The 21,298-nt window shown below is 41.3% G+C and overlaps 1 protein-coding gene across 4 annotated transcripts in view; it reads left to right on the top strand.

Annotated features, from left to right (window-relative positions):
- Positions 1–20,837, top strand: part of itga7 (integrin, alpha 7) — a 52,019-nt gene extending 31,182 nt beyond the window's left edge. For 3 of the 4 annotated variants that reach the window (XM_049582232.1, XM_049582227.1, XM_049582222.1), the window contains 20 exons: positions 1,053–1,260; positions 2,604–2,800; positions 3,064–3,152; positions 3,294–3,421; positions 3,644–3,739; positions 4,713–4,774; positions 5,050–5,219; positions 5,564–5,713; positions 6,394–6,509; positions 8,425–8,611; positions 8,728–8,802; positions 9,051–9,130; positions 9,613–9,690; positions 10,711–10,813; positions 10,969–11,184; positions 11,460–11,576; positions 11,706–11,819; positions 12,709–12,807; positions 13,078–13,203; positions 16,685–20,837. In XM_049582232.1, the coding sequence (XP_049438189.1) occupies positions 1,053–1,260; positions 2,604–2,800; positions 3,064–3,152; positions 3,294–3,421; positions 3,644–3,739; positions 4,713–4,774; positions 5,050–5,219; positions 5,564–5,713; positions 6,394–6,509; positions 8,425–8,611; positions 8,728–8,802; positions 9,051–9,130; positions 9,613–9,690; positions 10,711–10,813; positions 10,969–11,184; positions 11,460–11,576; positions 11,706–11,819; positions 12,709–12,807; positions 13,078–13,203; positions 16,685–16,840 (2,567 nt within the window). In that variant the 3' untranslated portion in view covers positions 16,841–20,837. Of the gene's footprint in view, positions 1–1,052; positions 1,261–2,603; positions 2,801–3,063; positions 3,153–3,293; positions 3,422–3,643; positions 3,740–4,712; positions 4,775–5,049; positions 5,220–5,563; positions 5,714–6,393; positions 6,510–8,424; positions 8,612–8,727; positions 8,803–9,050; positions 9,131–9,612; positions 9,691–10,710; positions 10,814–10,968; positions 11,185–11,459; positions 11,577–11,705; positions 11,820–12,708; positions 12,808–13,077; positions 13,204–14,033; positions 14,199–16,684 lie in introns of all 4 variants that reach the window. The other variant, XR_007449720.1, reaches the window with a different exon arrangement.
- The last annotated feature ends 461 nt before the right edge of the window (positions 20,838–21,298 follow it).

Here is a 21,298-nt window from a genome sequence, read left to right as displayed (position 1 = left end):
AATGAAGGTTGTGCAGAGACATTATCATTGTAGCACAGCCCCTTATAAATCCTTTGCTGCCTTTAGCTTTTATTCCCCATTTAGTTTTACAGAGACGACCTTGTAGCGAGCCTGTGTGTTAAAAGCTACCCTGTGTGGAAAAAGTAGCACCTTTGTCTCCATCGGTCGTTTTTACAGGACTTGTGATGCAGACTGTTGCATTCCTCACCTGCCACCCTGGAGCTGCTCACTGTTTGTCTCTGTTGTGTCTCCCCCTGCATGTTTACTCAGGACTAACAGACCCTGCCCTCCGTGCCCTGATAGATTATTTCACACTCTCCCCTCTGCATGTTTTTAAACCGGAGAAGCAAATGCATGAGGTTGCTTCTGTTCAGGTGTTTGAAATGATGTGCTATTTTTCACAGTTGGATGAGAAAATTTCAATGTACATTTTGATATGAAACAAACACTCTCACACACACACACACACACACACACACACACACACACACACACACACACACACATACACACTCCTCCCCCTTCCACTTCTTCACTCCTTTGCTCCTCCTGATTTATATGCAAACACACATTCCTATACACACACACACACACACACACACACACACGCAGACATACACTTCCACACAAAAGAGGCTTTAGGTTATAAATCTGATTTAACGTTCACCCACTATGTTTACATCTTGCCTTCACTTGAGGCAACTGATACAGAGCTGCAGCATCATGAATCTCATGGGACATTAGGCGAGGCCCGATACATCTCCCTCTCTTAACATCACAATCAGCCCTTCTCTGCTCTTACTAGTGGACACACAACCATTCGCCGGGCTCCAGCGGCCTTCAGACACATGCACACAGGACATTTACACCCATCATGAGTTTGGCATAAAATCAATAGTCACTTAAGGCACACATTTCATTAGTAAGAAGATGAGTAGAACATGCTACACAGAGAAGAGATGAGCCTCTGAGCCTCCACGGTCAATACTAACCCCTGACCTCTTCCTCCTCCTACCCCCGTCTTCCACTATGTCCTGACTTCCGTCTTCCAGGGTTTTCTGTGGACTCGGCTATGGGGATAATGAGCCTTGGAGAGCTGACCTTTGTGGCGGGTGCACCTCGGGCCAATCACACAGGGGCCGTGGTGCTGTTGAGGAAAGACAACGTATACCGGCTGGTGCCACAGCACATCTTCTGGGGGGAGGAGCTGGCGTCTTCATTTGGGTATTCGGTAGCTACGACGGATCTAAACAAGGACGGGTGAGGAAATGCTGATCATCAATAAATAGTTAGGGGTGTACAGTGATGGAAGAGGTATTCAGTGTTTTACTTAAATACTCAAATGTTTTCAGCAAAGTGTACTTAAAGTAATAATCTCAAAGATTTTAATTTAAATAAATGTCTGTTGGTTCACTATCGGGGCAGCACGGTGGTGTAGTGGTTAGCACTGTCGCCTCACAACAAGAGGCTTCCTGGTTTAATCCCAGGAGGAAGCTCTTCTGTGTGGAGTTTGTATGTTCTCCTCGTATCAGCGTGGGTTTTCTCCGGGTACTCCGGCTTCCTCCCACAGTCCAAAGACATGCAGGTTAACTGGTGACTGTAAATTGCCCGTAGGTGTGAGTGTGAGTGTGAATGGTTGTCTGTCTCTATGCGTCAGCCCTGTGATAGTCTGCCGACCTGTCCAGGGTGTACCCTGCCTCTCACCCAATGTCAGCTGGGAAAATGATGGATGGATGGGTTCACTATCGCCAAACTAGGGAATGCAATGGTGATTGAGCCGGTGGCCCACTGATGTAAGGCCTTGCATTTGAAATATTACGACCTGGGTGTCTGTGGCAATGTTCCCAGGAAAAATTAGAAGCAGCACACAGTTAGTGACACATTTTCTATCCCCTAAACAGGGTAGGTGGAGCAAATGCAACAGAATGGAGTGTTGCAAGTAAACCTTTTTTTATGACCTGGGGTGTGAGATCCAAAAACACACCAGTAATTTGCTGCTTATTGCCCGAGGTGCAAGAACAAACAAATGAAAGAGAACAAAAAAGAAATCTTTGAGATTGTGACTTTAAAAGTCAAAATTAAAAGAGACCTGATGACGCTAAACGCGAAACGCGTTGTTCCCTTCATTAAATTTCGATAGTAAAGTCTATGTCAGTGGAGAATTAAAATGGATGCCATTAATATTACATATTATACAATATAATAATAATATAATATTATACAGTACTTTACTGTAGCTGGTTTAAGGGGAGCTAATTGAACTGCCATATAGAATTTTTGGTTGTTTAATTTATTCTAATGAATCAGATTTTTTCAAGTTGATGCATGTTTTTACATGTAAAATTTTAAGCTGAAAAGTAACTAGAAACCACAGCTGTGGAAAAAAAATGTAGAGGAGTGAAAAGCACAATATTTGCCTCAGACATGTAGAGAAGTGTTAAATACTACCTCAAGTACGGTACATGAGCAAACCACTCTGGTTAACAATAGATGAGATGGGGTGGTTGAAGAAGACTGGATAATTAGATTGGGGTGCTCAAAACTCAATTCAGTGCTTTATAAAATTATATTATTCATTTCTAATCCTCTGTTTCTGGTCCCAGCTGGACAGATCTGATTGTTGGAGCTCCAAATTTCTTTGACCGTAAGGCAGAGATTGGTGGAGCTGTGTATGTGTACCTGAACCCCTTCGGTCACTGGGACGATCAAGCTCGGCCAATCCGTCTCAACGGGACGTACGACTCCATGTTTGGAATGACAGTCAGTAACATAGGAGATCTGGACCAGGACGGATACGGAGGTGAGAAGGTTTTTTCACACAGTTCACCATCAGTTTCTCTTATTATATAAATACTGGAAAGAGGCTGATTTCATTTAAAATATATGGGGATACAAATGGTTTCGATACAGCTAACATTCATGAAGTGTTACTTTCAGCCAACACGTTGTCCTTTTCATACTGTGGTGGTTTCTTTTTTAAACTGTTAAAATGTAAACTAAAAATAGTTTTATTGAATGTTTATATGCTTAAAACTGTTCTCAGTCATTTCCATATCTGTTCAGATATTGCTGTGGGGGCACCGTTTGATGGAGACGGCAAAGTTTTTATCTACAGAGGCTCAGATGCTGGAATTGAAACAAAACCTGCTCAGGTGAGTTTCATACAGCAGTTAGCAGATGAGCGAAGAGAAGGAAGGAAGAACCAAAATGAATAGACCAAAGGAAATGAAGAAAAAAAACAAGAGTCACTGTCTGAATGAATGATGACCGATCAGTGTTTCTTATCCCATCAGGTGCTGGACGGTCGCGACTTTGATGTGAGACGTTTTGGATACTCCATCTCAGGCGGTTTGGATATTGATAATAACCAGTACCCAGATGTTGCGGTGGGCTCTCTCAATGACTCAGTGGTTCTCTTCAGGTGAGAAAATGAGATCCTCATTTTGATAACAACATGTATGTGACAGGAAATGGCCTGATGTTAAATTTTAACTGTTGGACAAATAGTGATCAAACTCCACATAAGACACACATTAAATATAAGTTTCGTCGTAAATCCTACATGTTTACAATTCATTTTTACCACTATCTAGTCATCATGTCTTATACCTGACATAGGTCTTTGTGTTTATGTGTCTCCAAGGTCTCGTCCAGTCATCCATGTGATCAGAGAAAAATCTATCGACCCTCAGAACATTGATCTGGAACAGAACAACTGCAAGGGCAGAGAGGGAGTCTGGTAAGAGCTGCTAATGTGACAGATAATCCAGGATAACTGAACAAAACCCAGATTTTAAAGTGGAAACAGACAACAAAATACAGCATGTGCCTCTAGTGTGACATATAACATACACATTGCCAGTGCTTTTTAAGCAATAACAATGGCAAAATGTGTCAATAGAAATAATTTACCATCCCTGTCATATGGTGGCTGATCTCGTTCTCTGAACAGAGGGTAAGGAGTACACAGTACTCATTGTTTTCCCAGTTTGTGGACATTGCGGCCACTGTTCTGCCTTTTGAGTCAGCTGCTAACTACTGCCATCTACTTTTTAAACCTCTATCAGGGGGCACATGCATAACATGTCATCAAAATGCCACACCTGTCCTGCCCATGATCCAGTCGTGCTGGCTGTCCAGCGTTTTGGCACTGTTACTACCTCTGATGCCAGCTTAAACGCAAGACAACTTCGTCCCCCCATTCCACAACTGTGCATTTTATATAGAACGGTGAGGCAGCACAACAGTATGAAATTTCCCAGTGAAGAGGCGGTATAAAAGGAGCAGTGTAAACAATCAGGAGAAAGCAAACAAACTAATGCAATAGACAGACAAACTTTTTACACAACAATCAGGACTTTCTAATGTACACTGATATTCTACCCATAGCTACCGGGTTGGCACACTGGTCAACACACTTCCTTTGTGCCATAAATTGAACCTTCATTTGTGAAGTGAAAGCGAGGCTCGTAAAGAAAGGAACCCAAATGCCAGCAGTGTCATTATTCTACAGCCATTACATTGTGCAATCAACATTTACTCCATAATGGAAAATTAAAGCAAAAGACTTGTCAAGTTTCACTTTAAAAAGCAAACCAGCTGCTGATGTATTTTTCTCTTTGATTTTTTTTTCTTGCAGAATAACTTATCATCACATGTTACTGTAGCACAGATCATGTTTTTCACTGTCTGCTGTCTGCCTTTTTTTTTAGCGTGGAGGTCAAGGCGTGCTTCACCTTCACAGCCCACCCAGAACACTACTCACCACACATTAGTAAGTCACACTCCAGTTTACAAGACCATTTTTGTTCTTCTCTCATGTGACACAGGAGTTATTTCTATTTACAGTAGAAAGAAACCTTATCTGTGGCGTAACATTAGACTTTATTTTGATGAAATCACAGCTGTGATACTGTATTCCCTTTAGATGGGGGGCTCATATATGTTGTGCCCCTGGTGGGCTCTTTAAGTGCTCTCTGTGTGTGTCCTGACATTTTCTCATCCCTCTGTCTCTCCTCGTGCATCGCTCCTGTTTTTTCTCCCTTCAAGCCCTAGTGGTGCTCTTTGAAGCCGACACTGAACGCAGGAAGCTGGGCCTCCCACACCGCGTTAACTTCCTGGGCCGCAGTTCTCTGGAGCCAGAGTACACTCAGACAGAAGAGGTGGAGCTGCATCGGCAGCGTCACCCCGTGTGCACCACTGCTACCTTCCAGCTCCACGTCAGTTACTTAGATTTGCTCGTCTTCTCCAGATCAGAAACATCACCTGCTGCTTTTTTTTTATTGTGGTGCTAAAATCATAGTGTTTTTTGTTAATTTTGAGGTATTTGTAAACAAGGTTTGTGGTTCTTGGTCTTCATTTTTGTCTTTTTTTTTACTCTGAAAGCAAAAACATTTTGTGCTAAGCTTCATTAAACAGTTTACCTTCATTCAGTAATTTAACATTTATGAGTTAAAATGCTCATCCAAATCCCAAATCCACACTATTTTGCACCATAAATCTTTTCTTGTTTATTAATCTTTTTAATTTTTTCTGTTTTGAATTTAAACCTCTGTCCATGCAGGAGAACATCCGTGACAAACTTCGTCCCATCTCTCTGGCAATAACCCACACCATCAAGCCTGTGCCACCACGCAGACACTCAGGTGCCAAGAGGCTGGAGAAGCTGGCGCCTGTACTGAGTGTTTCTCCTTCTAATACACTGCATACGGAGGTCTGTAGCAAAAAGGAAGCTGAAGTATTTTATGGTTGGGATTAATTTTAATGGGCTACACTTGCTCACAGATTACTGGATAAAGAAGTTGAGCTTGATGAGACACTTTTTTATCAACAATCTTTCTGCAGTGATTCAGGCTAGTTAGAGCCAAAATGATAACATATGACACCTATCTAGCTGAAAATTTAATTTATATTTATAACTTTATAATAATAATATGGATAAACATGCAGAATGAGATTTTTTTATGGGATTTAAACTGCTGTAAACCCTCGATTGCTGCTTAACAGGCATTTTAACCATATTGATGTAGTAAAGAACAATACAATTAAGGCTGCAACAAACATTTATTTTTTTGTTGATTAATGCTGTTTCAGTTTTCCAGAGCCCAAGGTGACGCCTTCAGATGTCTTCTTTGTCTGATCAACAGTCTAAATCACAAAGAAATTCAACTTACTATTGTAGAAAACCAGACAATATTCACATTTAAGAAGCTGGAATTAGTGGATTTTTGGCACTTTTACTAAACTAATAAAACATTTCAGTACTTTTACAAACATTTCAGTTTTTACCATGCTACATAATTTAACCTTGCATTAAAATTTTAAAAACTAGATGTTGAATGTGCTTCGGGATTTGATTAACACCCTCTCATCTGCCTCATTTACCCTCTGAAGGTGAACTTCCTGCGAGAAGGATGTGGCGAAGACAAAATCTGCCAGAGCAACCTGAAGCTGAGCTACCAGTTTGGAACACGACCCATCACCTCTGACCTCTTCACCCCACTGCCAAAGTTAGTGTCTGCAGAGCCCACTCTGAGTGAGCTGGTGCCCATGATGATGTCAATTGTTGTCTGCTGCCTAGCAACCTATACCCCCAACACAAGTCATTATATGTGTGCAGTGTTTATCATGAGACTATAATGCCTGTTTTACTGTCATGTTTCTGACATTCAACTTTTGGTAAGAACTGATAATAAGGTTCCCTTTATAAAGGGTTCATAACTTTATACTGATGGGCTTATTAAAGGAATACTTCATCCACAAAATGACAATTTATATATCAATTACTCACCCTGTGTTACGGTGAAGTCGTAAAGAAAACTTTTTTTTTTCTCACATGTCTCCATGGTGAACAAATCCAAAAACAGAAAATTCTTGATTAATTGAAGGGAAGGGAGTCCACATTTAAAAACAGCAAAACAAAAGCTACCTACGAAGTAGCATCGCAACTTGTATATAGCCCACGTAACTGTGAGCCACTAATTCCTGTGTAACCCACATAATCGGAAAGGCTCATGTGACCAATGCGCTGTTAAGAAAGAAGTGGTGTAAAGACAGTGTCAGGAGGCATGATGGGGCTGTGGACTGGTCAAACAATATAGGAACTTCTCCCTGCAGACCCATTTTTGGAACCACGTGAAACTATCCAGGTGAACTTTGAATTATTCTGAGGTACGACGTCACCATGTTTCTTTTCCTTGAACTAACCAAAGTACATTAAGTACGTAACTTTATGTTAAGTAGGTCATGTCATTCATAGGGCGCTAATTTGTTAGATAACATATGAACCATTGTATGAGGATATGTTGCAAAACTGTATCAAAAAGTCTGCTTACAAAGTCTCACTCTTCCTGTGCAGTATAATCCAAGTGTTATTCATCCAGTCGTATGCTCAGTACTTCCCAAACCCATGCATTTTTGCTAAAACTGCTTGGCACTCAGCATCAGGGGTTGGAATCACCACATGATTCCCGAGCGAGGCACCGCTGCTGCTCACCGCTCCCTCAGGGGATAGGTCAAACGTGGAGAACAAATTTCACACACTCAGGTGTGTGACAATCAGTGGAACTTTAACTCTTTAAAAACTGTACCATTCAAAGCACTTTGAAGTGCATGTGTTTGAACTCTGCTTGTGCATTCTGTTGAACAGAGTTAAAACACATGGGCTTGCCCATGTTTGCTTCTTGTCCAGATTCCTTGCACCAGATTTTTTATGTGGAAGTGTTCTGAATAGTACGGTTTTAGCAAAAATTCATGTGCTTGAGAAGTATTGAGTGTATGACTGGATCAGTGGCATTTGGATTACACTGCACAAGTTGTGTGAAAGTTTGTAAACCGGTGTTTTGATAAAGTTTGCTTTGGTTAAACAGTCACAGTCCCCTGTGACTTGAGTTCATCAAGAATCTTCTCAGTCTTTGGACTCTTCGTTCACTGTAGAAGCATGTTAGAAAAACAGTTTTCTTAAGTAACACTGGGTGAGTAATTGACATACAAATTGTGATTTTGTGGTGAAGTATTCTTTAATGGTTAGAAATCATTTACTAATGCTAATAAGCCTTTAGCCTTTTATGTTGCTAGGTTGTGAAAAGTTTGGCTGGTCACCATGTCTGTAACTGCAAATGTTCTCAAGCGTCTGACTTTTTAACAAATATAAAAAGTATTATATCTACGAAAAGCTCTATTGAAGGAGTCTCTGATGAACCAAGAAGTTAAAAGTGTCATGTTGGAGCAAAACAAACATCAGCATGAAGAGTTTTGTTACTTATAAACCCTTAATTACAGGATGACTTACGTGAAAGTGATGCTTATCAGGTCATATATCCTCATGTGTTATAGAATGAAATCATGTGAAGTTACTTCAGCATGTTGTTGAATTTATTCTTGACAGCTGTAAATGTGTTTTTTTCCTCCTCTCTCTTCATGTAGAGATGAGGATGATGTGCAGGTGTTCTCCCTGTCAGACCAGCGGCTGGTGGTGCTGGAGATCACCGTCACCAACATGCCCTCTGACCCTCTAAGGCCGGAGGAGGATGGAGATGATGCCCACGCTGCTCAGCTGCTTATCTCCTTTCCAAACACCCTGTCGTATGCTGGCTCCAGGGTCCCACCTCAGGTATGGGCTCTAATGAGGGAAAACTTTTTTGAGTTGAGTTTCATATACAAATAATATGTGTGTTTGGATTTCTGTTTTTGCTGATAGTATTTGTTTGATATCCTGACTGACTGTAGATGAGATGCCAAGCGAACCAGAATGGCTCCCAAGTTGAATGTGACCTGGGAAACCCTGTGAAAAGAGACACTAAGGTACAGAAACAAACAGTGTGAATTTAGTTCAAGCTTAGAGCACTGTCAGGTTTAAAAGATGCAGCTTGTTGCCATAAAATATATAATGCTTATTAATTTCATATACTTTCATACCTCTTGATATTTCTCTGCTACGGTGTGAAACAAAATCAGCATAATTTCAGCATTAAGTGAAATAATGTTTAATTATTTTGCCTTTTCACTCCTTGTTTTGACTGAAATATCTAATATATGTTTTTGTTTTTCAGCTGAAATTCACCATCAACTTGAGTACATCCAACATCACAATTGAGACCACAGAGCTGACGGCAGATCTCTTACTGACAACGTAAGTCCTCTACATTTTCTTGACAGTGGAAAGTCAAATGACACCATAATGAACTATAGCAGTGGTTCATAACTGGTGGGTCGTGGTCCAAAAGTGGGTCGTGGGTCCTTTCTAAATGTTACTTGCAAACGTGTCAACACACTTTGTTTGGAAGTACAATGAATATCCGGCACAAGCTTTTATTTTCAAGTGCCGTTTCCTGCTGTAGAGTGAGTGAATAACGGACAGCTACATAACAGAGACAGCAAACTAGCTTGACGACATGCTCAAATGCAAGTATGACACTGAATATACTGCACTGTGTGGACCTTGAGCTAATGACTGAGGAGATACATGGACCCTGTGGCTGGTCCCGTTAGAAACCACTGGACTATGGCATTTTATTTCACTCAAATCAAGATCTGATTACCTCACTGCAGATATTTGACTTGTTAAAACAGAATAATCCTTTGATCAGTGTTTGTTCTTGGTTTTGTCCTCAGGATCAGTGAGCAGCCTGACTTGGCACCAGTCACAGCTTTTGCTAAAGTTGTGATAGAGCTCCCTCTGTCTGTCAGTGGGTGAGTAACACATTTTAAAACAGTTTGTCCATCAATGTTTAAAACTGTATGTCTCACAGACAGAAACTATCTTAGTTTCGTTTAATCAAACCCTTATTTTCACTTAGCTTTAAGCTTGCTTAATCGATCTTACTCTGTATCAGCCTGATCCAACTTTTCATTGACAGTATATGATGTTTACTCTGAGATATTCTGGATATCGTGGGCATCATTTTATATATATTTTCCCCTCAAATTTAGCCTGACATATTTGCATGGGTGGATTACGAGACAATGGGTCCCTGCGCACAGATATGCAAAAGGCCCCACCACCTCTACTATATAGAAGCAAGACACAAACTGTGTGGTGGTTATGCATCATTTTGTGGTTTTGTGTCTCCTTGTGGTTGCTGGGTGTTTTTCATGTCATTTTGTGTCTTTTTGTGGTTGTTTTTTCCTGTTTTGTTGTTGTTGTTGTTGTTGTTGTTGTTGTTGTTATTTTGTGTCTCTTTGCAGTTCTTTTCCATCTCTTTGTTTTGATTTTGTGTCTCTTTGAGGTTGTTTTGTGTCTCCTTGTGGTTGTTGTCTGTCTTTAACATCATTTTGTGTCTCTTTGCAGTTCTTTTGCATCTCTTTGTGTTGTTTTTGTGTCTCTCTGTGGTCATTTTGAGTCTTTTCCTCATCATTTGAGTGATATATTGCATTTGAAAGGCGAGGGCCCCTGACACTTTGGGCCCCTGGGCCCGTGCCTGGTAGGCCCTTTCAGTAATCCAGCCATGCATATTTAGTGTCTTTAGAAATGTTGGGATCTCTTTAAGAATCAAAAATAAACAATTCAAACTCATTAGCAATTCATGACTTTGAATAATTAAAATTCATCTTGTGCTCTTGCAGCTATTACAGGCATGCTGTAATCCCATGTTTACCAATGGGCTTAAGCAGTACAGCTGCTGTACATAGTAAACAGATATAGGCTATATGTAGCTGTGTGCGTGTGTATGCAGCTGTCAGACTGACTGATGTGATCGTGTTTTACGGTAGGCTTGCTCGTCCTCACCAGCTGTTCTTCAGTGGCACAGTGAGGGGAGAAAGTGCCATGACCAGTCTAGAGGAAATCGGCAGCCCTGTGGATTTTGAGTTTGTGGTAAGGAACTAATGTGTGTGTGTGTGTGTGTGTGTGTGTGTGTGTATTCAGGACCCTCTATATGTGTGTTTTGATTGCCACATGGACACAGGTGAGAAGCATAGGACATATCATTGTTAAAAGAAGACACATCCGTGTTCTATTTTTTACATCAGGTTGCTAATCCTGGACAAGTCCTGCAGACACTCGGCTCGGCCTTCCTCAACATCATGTGGCCTTACGAGCTGGCCAATGAGAAATGGCTCTTGTATCCTGCCAGCTTGAAGTTTGAGGGTCACCCAAACACCCAGTGCACCCCGACGGGGGCCTTAAATCCTCTGCAGCTATACAGCTCCTCATCTGCAGAACTCCCACAGCCTGTCAATCATGTGGTAAGCAGAGCAGAGCAGAGCAGAGCTCATTATTGACTCAGCAAGGACATTTTATTCTAACACCACCAGTATGGAGGACACACTCAGTCTGCATCTAACTTGTGTTGTTTATGTCTTTTGATCTGGAAGGTTCGGAGTTATAGCCATTTAAAGAGCTGGATAAATAATTACATCATGACCTTGCTGACAATTGAATGCTCTTTTTTTTAATCTTAAATTTACCATCTTTAGAGACTGATCTATCTCTGCCTGTACGAATGTGTCACTTTTGCCAGGCGGGGCGAACACGCCGCTCCCACCCAGAGGAGGAAGGTCAAGTGATGACAAAGGGCGATGTGGGGCGAACCACCCCAGCTGTGGCAGCTTCAGAGAGACGCAAGTCGCTCAAACTGGTAAGAGGGAGAGGAAAATATAGATGCACAAAAGAAAAGATGCAGACTTTGTCACCTTTTTACTGCTGTTATAGCTGTTCCAGTTCATTACACATTCCCTGAGTGCTCAGCTGTCACCTCTTCCTCCAGGATTGTCTCTTGGGGTCGGCACGCTGTGTTCTGTTCCAGTGTCCCCTCCACAGCTTCTCCGGTCAGGCTGTCCTCAAGATTCACGCCAGGCTGTGGAATAGCAGTTTCATAGAGGTAAATAAAAAATCTCGTCATCGTTACATCAGCATCTCACTGCACATTAGTCTCCACCTCAGATTCACTCCAGCTGTTACAGCTGCTCCTGGCAGCTCACGTTGATCTGATGCAACTGAGGGAATGATAACTGCAGCATGATTAACAAGAGATCTTTGATGTTAAGGCAGTCGGCAAACTGTGAACACAGCTGTCAGGTCTGACCGCTGAGTCACCTGCAAGCAGCTGCCAGTTTGATATTCAGATCCAAGAGTGACAAGAAATATACAACCAACATGGTGAGGTTTTTTTTTTCTTGAACACCAACTGACATGGTTTCTAGATGGCAGTGTTCTTCTGTGGATGGACTTAATTTCTCATGAAACTTACTGAAATTTAAATACTTCTTTTTTCATAGGTCTTATTGTCAAGGCTGTAGACCTTATTATATGGTATGATATGAATGTGTAGGCCACTATGAATGATGGCCAAAACCACAAACATTTCACCAGATTAAAGAAGAATTGAAATTCCCTTTTGAATATGATGTATATCATTTTATATGATGTGGTGAGTGTACCCCAATATGTACCCCCCTATATGACCTATACTGCAGCCAGCCACCAGGGGGCAATCGAGATGTTTTGGGTTCCCTTATGGGGAGCTGTCATCTCGTCCATCTTCATTATATGGTTCACCCAAAATCTATGGTGACATTTTATTGGCTGCAATATTAATAACTCATTAGCCAACATAAAAACATGTTTTATAGGAAGACAAATTAGACTGGGTAGTATTTAATTTCACAAACTTTAAGAACTGTTTCTGATTGAACAAAGCAAAGTGTTACTCGGATGCCTGATAACCTGTTTATCAAGTTGTCATCATTATTCCTCTCTCCATCTGTCAGGATTTTCCATCCGCCAGTGCTCTGGAGCTGCTGGTCAGAGCCAACATCACTGTGAAGTCCAGCATCAAACACCTGGTCCTCAAGGACGCAGCTGCACAGGTACTCCTCACACCTCAGTCCATTGAGCATGTCTCCTCCAAGCTTAATTCATTTTTCCATGTAATTCAGCATATAAATTAGCAGCAACACTCACACATTCGTACCAGCAGAATAGACTAAGTTAATTAATTTGTAATTCACACATTTGAATTGAACATTTGAAGTCTTTTTAATGCATCTATTATCATTACAGGCATGTGTGACTCAGGCCTGACTTACTGATTTGTCCTTAAATTTTGTGTTTTGATTGTGTTGTCCATTCCTCTCCAGGTTCCAGTGATGATCTATCCTGAACCTGGTCTCGCTGACCAGTACTGGATCCCCTGGTGGATCATCCTTATCGCTGTTCTGGCAGGCATCCTGCTGCTGACTCTGCTGGTCTGCATACTGTGGAAGGTAATGGACACATACAGGATTTCTAACTGTCAGTGTATTCTGAGGTTGTTGAATGCTGCTGCTTTGTCCATGATGTTGGTGTCAGACACCTGATGCCAAAAGCCACTTTTAGGGGCAGTATAATACACGGACAGGCAGCGTCAGTATATAACGTGGCCAGCACCAGCAGTTTGATACACTGCTGGATGGCATCAAGTTGAAATGCTGCAGGTAATGCAATTGTTTGCTTTGGGTATGAATACAGAGCCAAACCATGATGGGTTTTTTTTGTTTTTGTTTTTTTTTTCCTAAATCTAACCATGTGCATTTTGTTGACGTCTCGGCTAGGAGGGGGCATCCTTGAACATCAGAAGTATAACTAGTGAGTGATATGTAGACGTGAAAGGCCACTGGGATGAGAACATGTTGGTAACACTTGTGCTTTCTAAGACCCCATTGTGCTCTGTGTCGAAGTCCCCAAAACAATGAGTTAGGGTTGGCTTTAACAGCCAGTATTGATAAACGTGGTCCAGTGGCTCACACAAAAGAGGTCCTTATAGACAGACTTCATCCCTGTCGCCTCACTGGCCATTACACTGGCTTTTTCTTATCACTGTTCATTGTAGTCCAATTAGTTCTGTCCGCTTTGTTCTGTTCTGTCCTATAATCATTTTATTCCTTCCAGCTCACTCTCATCTGCTCCTTTCCTCTTTTGTTTGTTCTCTGTGTGTCATCCCTCTTGTTTTGTCTCCTCTCTCTAACTAACCCTTCTGGGAACTATCCATCCCCTTTGTATTTAATTTCCCATTGTTTCCCCTGTTTTACTTTCCCCGTGGTGATCTGTTGCCCAGTGTGGGTTCTTCAAACGCAGTGAGCGCCGCCGGCACTATGAGACGGAGTACTACCGCGCCCATTTGGGGGTCCAACCCTCGGAGGCGGAGAAGCAGGCAACAGAACTATAATGTAGAAAGTGTTTCTCTCTGGCCTGCTCTCCCCTCCGCCTCTCCCTCCAAGCGGTAAAAATACCCACGATTGCTTTGTTCCTTGATGCACTCTGGTGTGGCTGGTGGTGTTCATCACAGTGTGAAATATAACCACAGTTTGGCACAAATTAACAATAACGTAAAAATGTAGCAGCGGGATGGTGGGTTGACCATTTGTTAAGCCGCACTTCCCCTCTGGTAACTGTTGCTATGCTTGGCATTCTGTTCTCATGACAACTGACACTGGCAGATTTTATCTAGCTAGCTAGCTAACGTTAGCTCCATGACTTGGTTGGAAACGCTGAGTTTTTCATGTTCCAGCTGACTCATTTTAAAACAATGGCCTTGTAAAAGAGGACACTCACCTAGCTTTTGATCCTGTTAACTTTGTTAACAATTAAAAAACTCTTGACAGCTGCACACATAGTACTAAAAAGCTGAGTCAAACACTTAGGCATGCTCAAATTAAATTTGCAGCAATTTTAATGTTTTCATATTGCAGTCAAGCGGTAGTTAGTCATAGTATAATAAGTCTGATGAAAGATCAGACTAACCCCAATATTTTCAATCTCAACCCAAGCCTGAAAATATATTTTTTTAATAAATAAATGAATAAAATAAAATAAATATCTTTTATTTAATAAATACATTATTAAAAAGTGGACACTCTGCACTTAATTTATTTAATCATTATCTATTTAAAATGTAAATCCAACATATATTATAGATATCAAATACTGATTGATTGATATCATCTACTGTTTCTTTTGCTGTTCTCACCCTGAAGGAGAGGGAGCAGCCAGGCTCCGTGCTGGGCTCGCTGTCCTTCCTCCCAGCCAGAGCAAGAAGCTTTTCTGGCGGGGAAATACAGTGTGGAGAGTCAGTGATCCACCAAGCTGGTCCATGGCATGGTGTTCGAAGTTGACTTGGTCTTTTTTTTTTTTTTTTTTTTTTTTAATGCTCAGCCTGAGCATCAAATATGAGCTCGGGCTCAGTATTATGTTATGTAGCTATTGTTTGGCTGGGGTTGCTACAGTGTAAAGATACCCAGATCTGGCTAATAAAAGCAGGACAGAGCTGCAAATGTTAGCCTGAACTATTAGCATCCAGGATCATTTTGCAAACAGTGAGGAACCGAGTTGTCCAACTGCAGCTGTGGCTGGTGGATTCCAAAATCTAGTCCTCTCACTCGAAAGATTACTATTGTTTTTGGTTGGTGAGTGAAGCAAATCTAGCAGTCACCTGCATATTTTACGAGCATCATGGTGGTGGCTGGTGCTAATTTCCAACCCTGATGAGGATATACTATACATTGGATGTACTATTCATGAACATGGCTGTTTTTTTTAACCCGTAATCCCACAAAAATAACAACATTTATTTTCATGCTGCTTTTCTAAACCAGAGTTATTAAGTGCTTCATATAAATAAATAAAATAACATCATACTAAGAAAATTCAATAAAGGAGAGAGACAACAAAGAATAAAAGAACAACACCAGCTTTAAAAAACAAACAAACAAATAATAAGTCTGACATGCTAGCATTTGGTGCTTACAGTAGAGCAGACAAACACTTTGGTCAGCCTCTACACTTTTGCTGTTGTGTTTTTATTTTGGACAGGCTAAAATGCCATTTTCATAAACAGCTTGTAGAGACATTCAAAGATGGCACCAGTGCTTAAGTGTGGTTGCTAAGCTATGACTGGACGATTGCAGCTTTTGGGAGGGGTTTAGCAAATGGTCAGTTATGGTGTACAGATTATGGTCTCTTTAACCCACAATCAACCTGTTCACTTTTGCAACTGTGATGCTGTTTGTTATTAGATCACGAATAGTAAACAGTTTTGTTGTGTCAGTGAATGCAACACTGATTCCTATTATTTAGCATTGTTTGTCTTTTTAATCTGTGCTTATTTAACACCATCCAGCCATCTTGCCTTCAGGGCATTTCAGGTGCCTGCTGTGTGTTGTGCCTCTGCTGTTACGGTTTAACCACACTTGTTCATTCTGGCACCAGTCTTTGGGGACCATTAATTTTCGTGATGTGTTTGTTATGCACTTTTCAATCTATTAACACTCCTATTGACTTTCATCTCATGACCAAGTGTTCTTTTTTTCAGGTGCCAGAATCAACTTGTCATTTATATCAGCAGGTGTTTTCGTTCACATTAACATGTGCACATTTTCTTAACGGCACTTGGCAGCGTGTTAATCAAGGACACTTAAGACTGATGCTGAATTTGAAATGCAGAGCATGTGGATGTGCTTTTTGGGTGGCTGTGCCTTTATTAAAATGTCACTTTGATTGCACAAGGTCATCAAATAATGAGAATTTTAACCATCTGTTAGAAGGCATGATATTGGAATCTAGACCAAGTCAATATGGGCAGACAAATGCAAGTCATATGCAGTTGTGTTTTTATATGTGACATCCCTTAACTCTTTGTTTGTTCATTCTTTCCTGCCCCTCCATCCCTGTGTGCACGCCTACCTGCACTCCTCTTTACTACGCCAACAGTGTGGCTTCTTCCAGCGGGCCCACTACAAAGACAAATTGCCTCAGTACCACGCGGTGAAGATTCCTCGCGAGGACCGGCCACAGTTCCAGACTGAGAAGTCAGGAGTTGTCCATAAAAAGGAATGGGCCACGCACTGGACCGACGGGACCTCGTAACTCGCTTTGAAGCACTGACTGACTGAATTAATTCAAATCACCATGTGTGGCACGCATTCTGTCTTTGCATTGGAACTAACGGACTAAAAAAAGTGCACATGGACTGAGATCGTGACATCTTGTGCACTCTGTACTGTGTCAGTACTTGTAAATTGGTGGCCTGTTACAGTGTGACTGGATCTATACTCTTCCATTCTGTAGCCTGATGGCTGATGGCTGGCCTAGCATAGTCTATTTATACTGTGCATCTATATCAGTGTGTTACTGTTAATACTGAAGGCCAACTACAATATTAGAACCAGTCTAGCTGCTCAAGATGCTTTGCAGCCTGCAGGAGGAGCACTGATGCTCCCAAGGACTTCACTGTCTGTCATCAGGACAAAGGAGGTCAGAAAATCACAACTCAAAGACATGCATGAATGCACATACAGTATAATCTTAGATGATACAGACACACTGGACAATAATGAAGAAGCCACTGCCCATGACAAAGACTACTTTTTTGCCTTAATAACTACTGTAAGACTGACGACTGATATGGGCAATGAAAAATGCATTTTTTATATATATAACTGTTGTTTTGGGATTTTCTTTTAGTTAGCACTGGTAAACATTGGGAAAATGACAGTATGTAAGATATCATATCAGTTACATGTTGCAGAGCACTGAGTGTTGTTGTCTGGGCTTGCTGATTACTCTGAAATTAAGTTCACCTGATGGTTTTTGTATTTCCTTATTCAAGGAAAAGAAATGCCTTTTTGTGTCAAAATTTTTTTCACTTTTTGTTAACATGTCAGTCAAATGTACTGTACATAAGTCGTTTATTGCCTGAGTGAACTTGAATAAGAGCAAGAAAACCACAATATGACAACCACGGCCATAGCACTGTAGTCGCATGAAAATCAAATGTGTAAAGGAAAAAGCAATATTTAAAATATGGTCTGCACATTTGTAATATAAGCATTTAAGTCTCTGAATTGGTGTATAAAAGAATTATGTGTGAACACTCAAATTAAAGGTCCAGAGTGTAAGATTTAGAGGGATTTAGTGGCAGCTAGTGGTGAGGATTGCAGACTGCAACCAGCTGAAACTTCTGGTTAGAATTCTGTCAGTCTTTGTGCAGTCAGTGTTCATTGTTCAGGAGGTTTTTACGAGAAGCCGAGTTACCTGCAGAGGTCAAATAGACCAGGGGTCTCATTTATAAACATTGTGTATGCACAAAACGAGGCCTGAAAGATGTATGCCACTTCCCACGCAAAAGTTGTGATCTATAAAAAAGACGATGGGGGAAACTTTATCCCAGGAGAAAGGAAATTGGCGATGCAGATGATGAGGTGGAAGCCTGATTGAAGAAACTGTTTATATTGGTGCACGCCATTTTTGGCTTTTGTCCGTATGTATATTTTTAGTATGGATCCTATGCAGTGTTTTATAAAGAGACCCCTGGTGATTTAAGCTGGTAAAAACATTGAATAAAGTGGTTTCACATTACACTGTAGCCCTTTTAAAATGGGAATTGTGCAAATTTGCAGGAAAGCCCAGTCAGTCTTTTTTCAGCATTGGCAGAATAAAAACAAAATCGGGGAGTGTGGCAAAATGCCGCCCGCCTACTTTTGTTTATACAGAATGCACCTTTTTCGGGGCAATGGGGGGCGTGAGCAAGTTACAAAACGTGTAGCTCAGTGTGTGATGTAACCAGTGACGTGGGAGGGAAGCTGCGGCTGGTCAGTCCTTCGGCGATTCTCTCATAAGTCAGCCCGTTCTTCATCAGACGGTTAATGGCCTCTTTGTTTGCGAGGACAAGGAGGCTGCACAATTCCTTGTCTCCCCAGTTGCTCATCTTTACAGTGTCTGTCAGGTTTGCGTTTCCCTCTTGCTACTAGCTGCTCGCTAATTCCTGCTATCAGCTGTTTCCTGTTTATCCACCGCCAGTGGGTCGCAGGCGCGGCGTCATCAACAGCTCCTCCCACAAGTCTTCAACAGCCCCTCCTGTTGCGGAAGGCCGCCTCGGTCTGTTTAAACTAAAAGGGTTCCACCAATATGACTACCCTACGAGGCGGTAAATTGGACACCTTGGATCAACTCGCCAATCTGGCTCTGTGTGTCTAAACGCTCGCAGCTTGCCGTCAAAATGACCCAACATTCATGGAACATCTGGCAGTGTAAAAGGGGCAAGTGTTTCCCTGAAGCAGTTTGGCATGTCAGAGATGGGCTGTTAGCCCAGCACCTGTTGATACATGCTCACCTTTTGCCTCTGATAACTTCAGATACAGACGTTCAGGAGGTTTTATCTGGGAGCCAAATAATCTACAGCTGTCTTTTCCTCTCCAAAACAAACGGACTCAGTGATTGACACCAGTAAGAACACACGGCAGTGGCACGTTAAAAAAATACATGTTTTTCCAATGTTATTGATGTGGAGGGGCTGCTAACTACGGTGGTCGACATGAAAACGCAAATGGCCCCATCTAGAGTCAATGTTTGGTTTTTCTGTTCTGGGCTACTGTAGAAACATGGTGGTGTACCATGGCAATCACCGTAGATGAGGACTCGCTCCCTATGTAGATATAAACAACTCATTTTAGTAATGAAAGGACAGCAATTATTATTTTCAGGTGAATATAGACTAAAGAAAACATACCGATATTTCATTTTTGCCAATATGTCCCTCTAAATCTTACACACTGAACCTTTAAAGCCTATAATACTATACATAACCACAAATTCAAAATGTCATAATTATGAGGTTTTCAGCAGCAACACCTCTATTTCATTTTTTTAACTGAGCTGTAACAATGTTTCACCAGGAGACATCATGACCTTTGTATAAATACTTCTTAGCTGGATTACATTAACCTGCTTGTTACACTGTTCCTGGTACTGTGCTTCAGCCACACTTGCCAGGGTAAGATAGTACATTCATTTCAGTAGAGTCATTTCTAACTGCATACAAGTGCCTTATGGTAAAAGTGGCAGATTGTGAGCTACTGGTAAAGAACACAAGGCAACTTGCAAATTGGGTCAGGCTGTGAAGCATCTGTTGGACACCTGTGGACAAATAACATCCTTCCAGCAGTTAAACAGCATGATGAGAGGAGAGAAGATTTCCAGAAGAACAGAATATGTCAGCAAGGAACCAGACAAACTTTCTTTGGATCTAACTGGGGTCGATGAAGTGGCTGTAAAGCATGAAGAGTCAGCTTGTTTTTTAGGTATTGCTGGACAATCTTGTATTAGCTGCATGAAGCTCCTGTTGCTGTTCAGTCCCTTTTTTTCCCCTCATTGTCATGACTCAGTGTTTTATTTATTTTATGTTTGGCTGCATTGTTTTAACATTGTAAATAAAATAAAAGGAAACAAAATAAACCCATCAGATAACATACATCGCGTCATTGTCAGTGACCAGCGACTGGTTAGCCTGCAGTTCACTCAGTGAACACCAGGTGGAGACAAAAGTCTGGAAACTGAAATACCCCTCTGGTCTCTGCACTATTTGGGCCTTTTTGGTGTTTATTTGATACACAAAGTAAATTAAAATGGATATACAAAGTAAGTACGGAACAAAAACAATTATAGGATAATAACAGGGCTTGTATGGAATAAATTTGCATTATTTTGTTCCTTATTTGTATGGTAATGTTGCCCATACCCTTGTGAGTGTGACTTGAATTTGTCAGCATGAGCAGAGACATATTTCATCACAAGGACAGATATTGGTGGTACTTTTTTTTTGTGCTTTTGCAACGTGATCTCACTTCTTATCTCTCATGTTTTTCTGCTTGGGCAGAAGCCCCTGCATTACTGAAATGAGTCAGCCTTTTGCATTGTATTTTGACACAGAAAAGGGTGGTCATAAGAAGGGGTCGGTGGTCAGGTTTAGGCATCACTGGTCTCCTGGGTCAGAGTCTGGTGTTTGTTGGACAGTGATGTTGTTTGGACATTATCCGAACGGTGTATTTTTGTGCCCTGTGAATGAGGACCAGGGCGACTCTTGAAAGCATGCCTTCTTGAATAAGGAATAAAAGCATCTTGTTTTGTTTCTGATTACAATATGTAGATCTTGTGTGTGTGTGTGTGTGTGTGTGTGTGTGTGTGTGACTGAAATAAAACAGAAGCAGGTGAATAGGAAACTTTAAGTGATTTTTTGACATGATAATAACAGTCATCATCAGGATATGTTGCAGGCAGCCTTTGCTTTGGTTCATAAAAGAACATAAAAGGTCAGCCATAAATAGCTGGAGGTCAGACTGACTTGGGCTTTAAATCCTTGGCTCATTCCTGTTCTAAGTGGCGACCAGCAGGGAGATGATTACACTGGTTATACACTGTCTTTTCTTCTAGGTCCAGCTAAAATGCAGCTGAACCAGCGGGAGGTGTTTGAGAGAGATGTTTGAGTGTTGCAGCAGAGTGAAAAAAAGATTGGATATGAGCGTAGATGACCTTCTCAGGATATAAAGA

Source organism: Epinephelus fuscoguttatus, linkage group LG1 (assembly GCF_011397635.1).
Source record: "Epinephelus fuscoguttatus linkage group LG1, E.fuscoguttatus.final_Chr_v1".
NCBI classification, from domain to species: domain Eukaryota; kingdom Metazoa; phylum Chordata; class Actinopteri; order Perciformes; family Serranidae; genus Epinephelus; species Epinephelus fuscoguttatus.
This window is presented reverse-complemented; position numbering and strand designations above follow the sequence as displayed.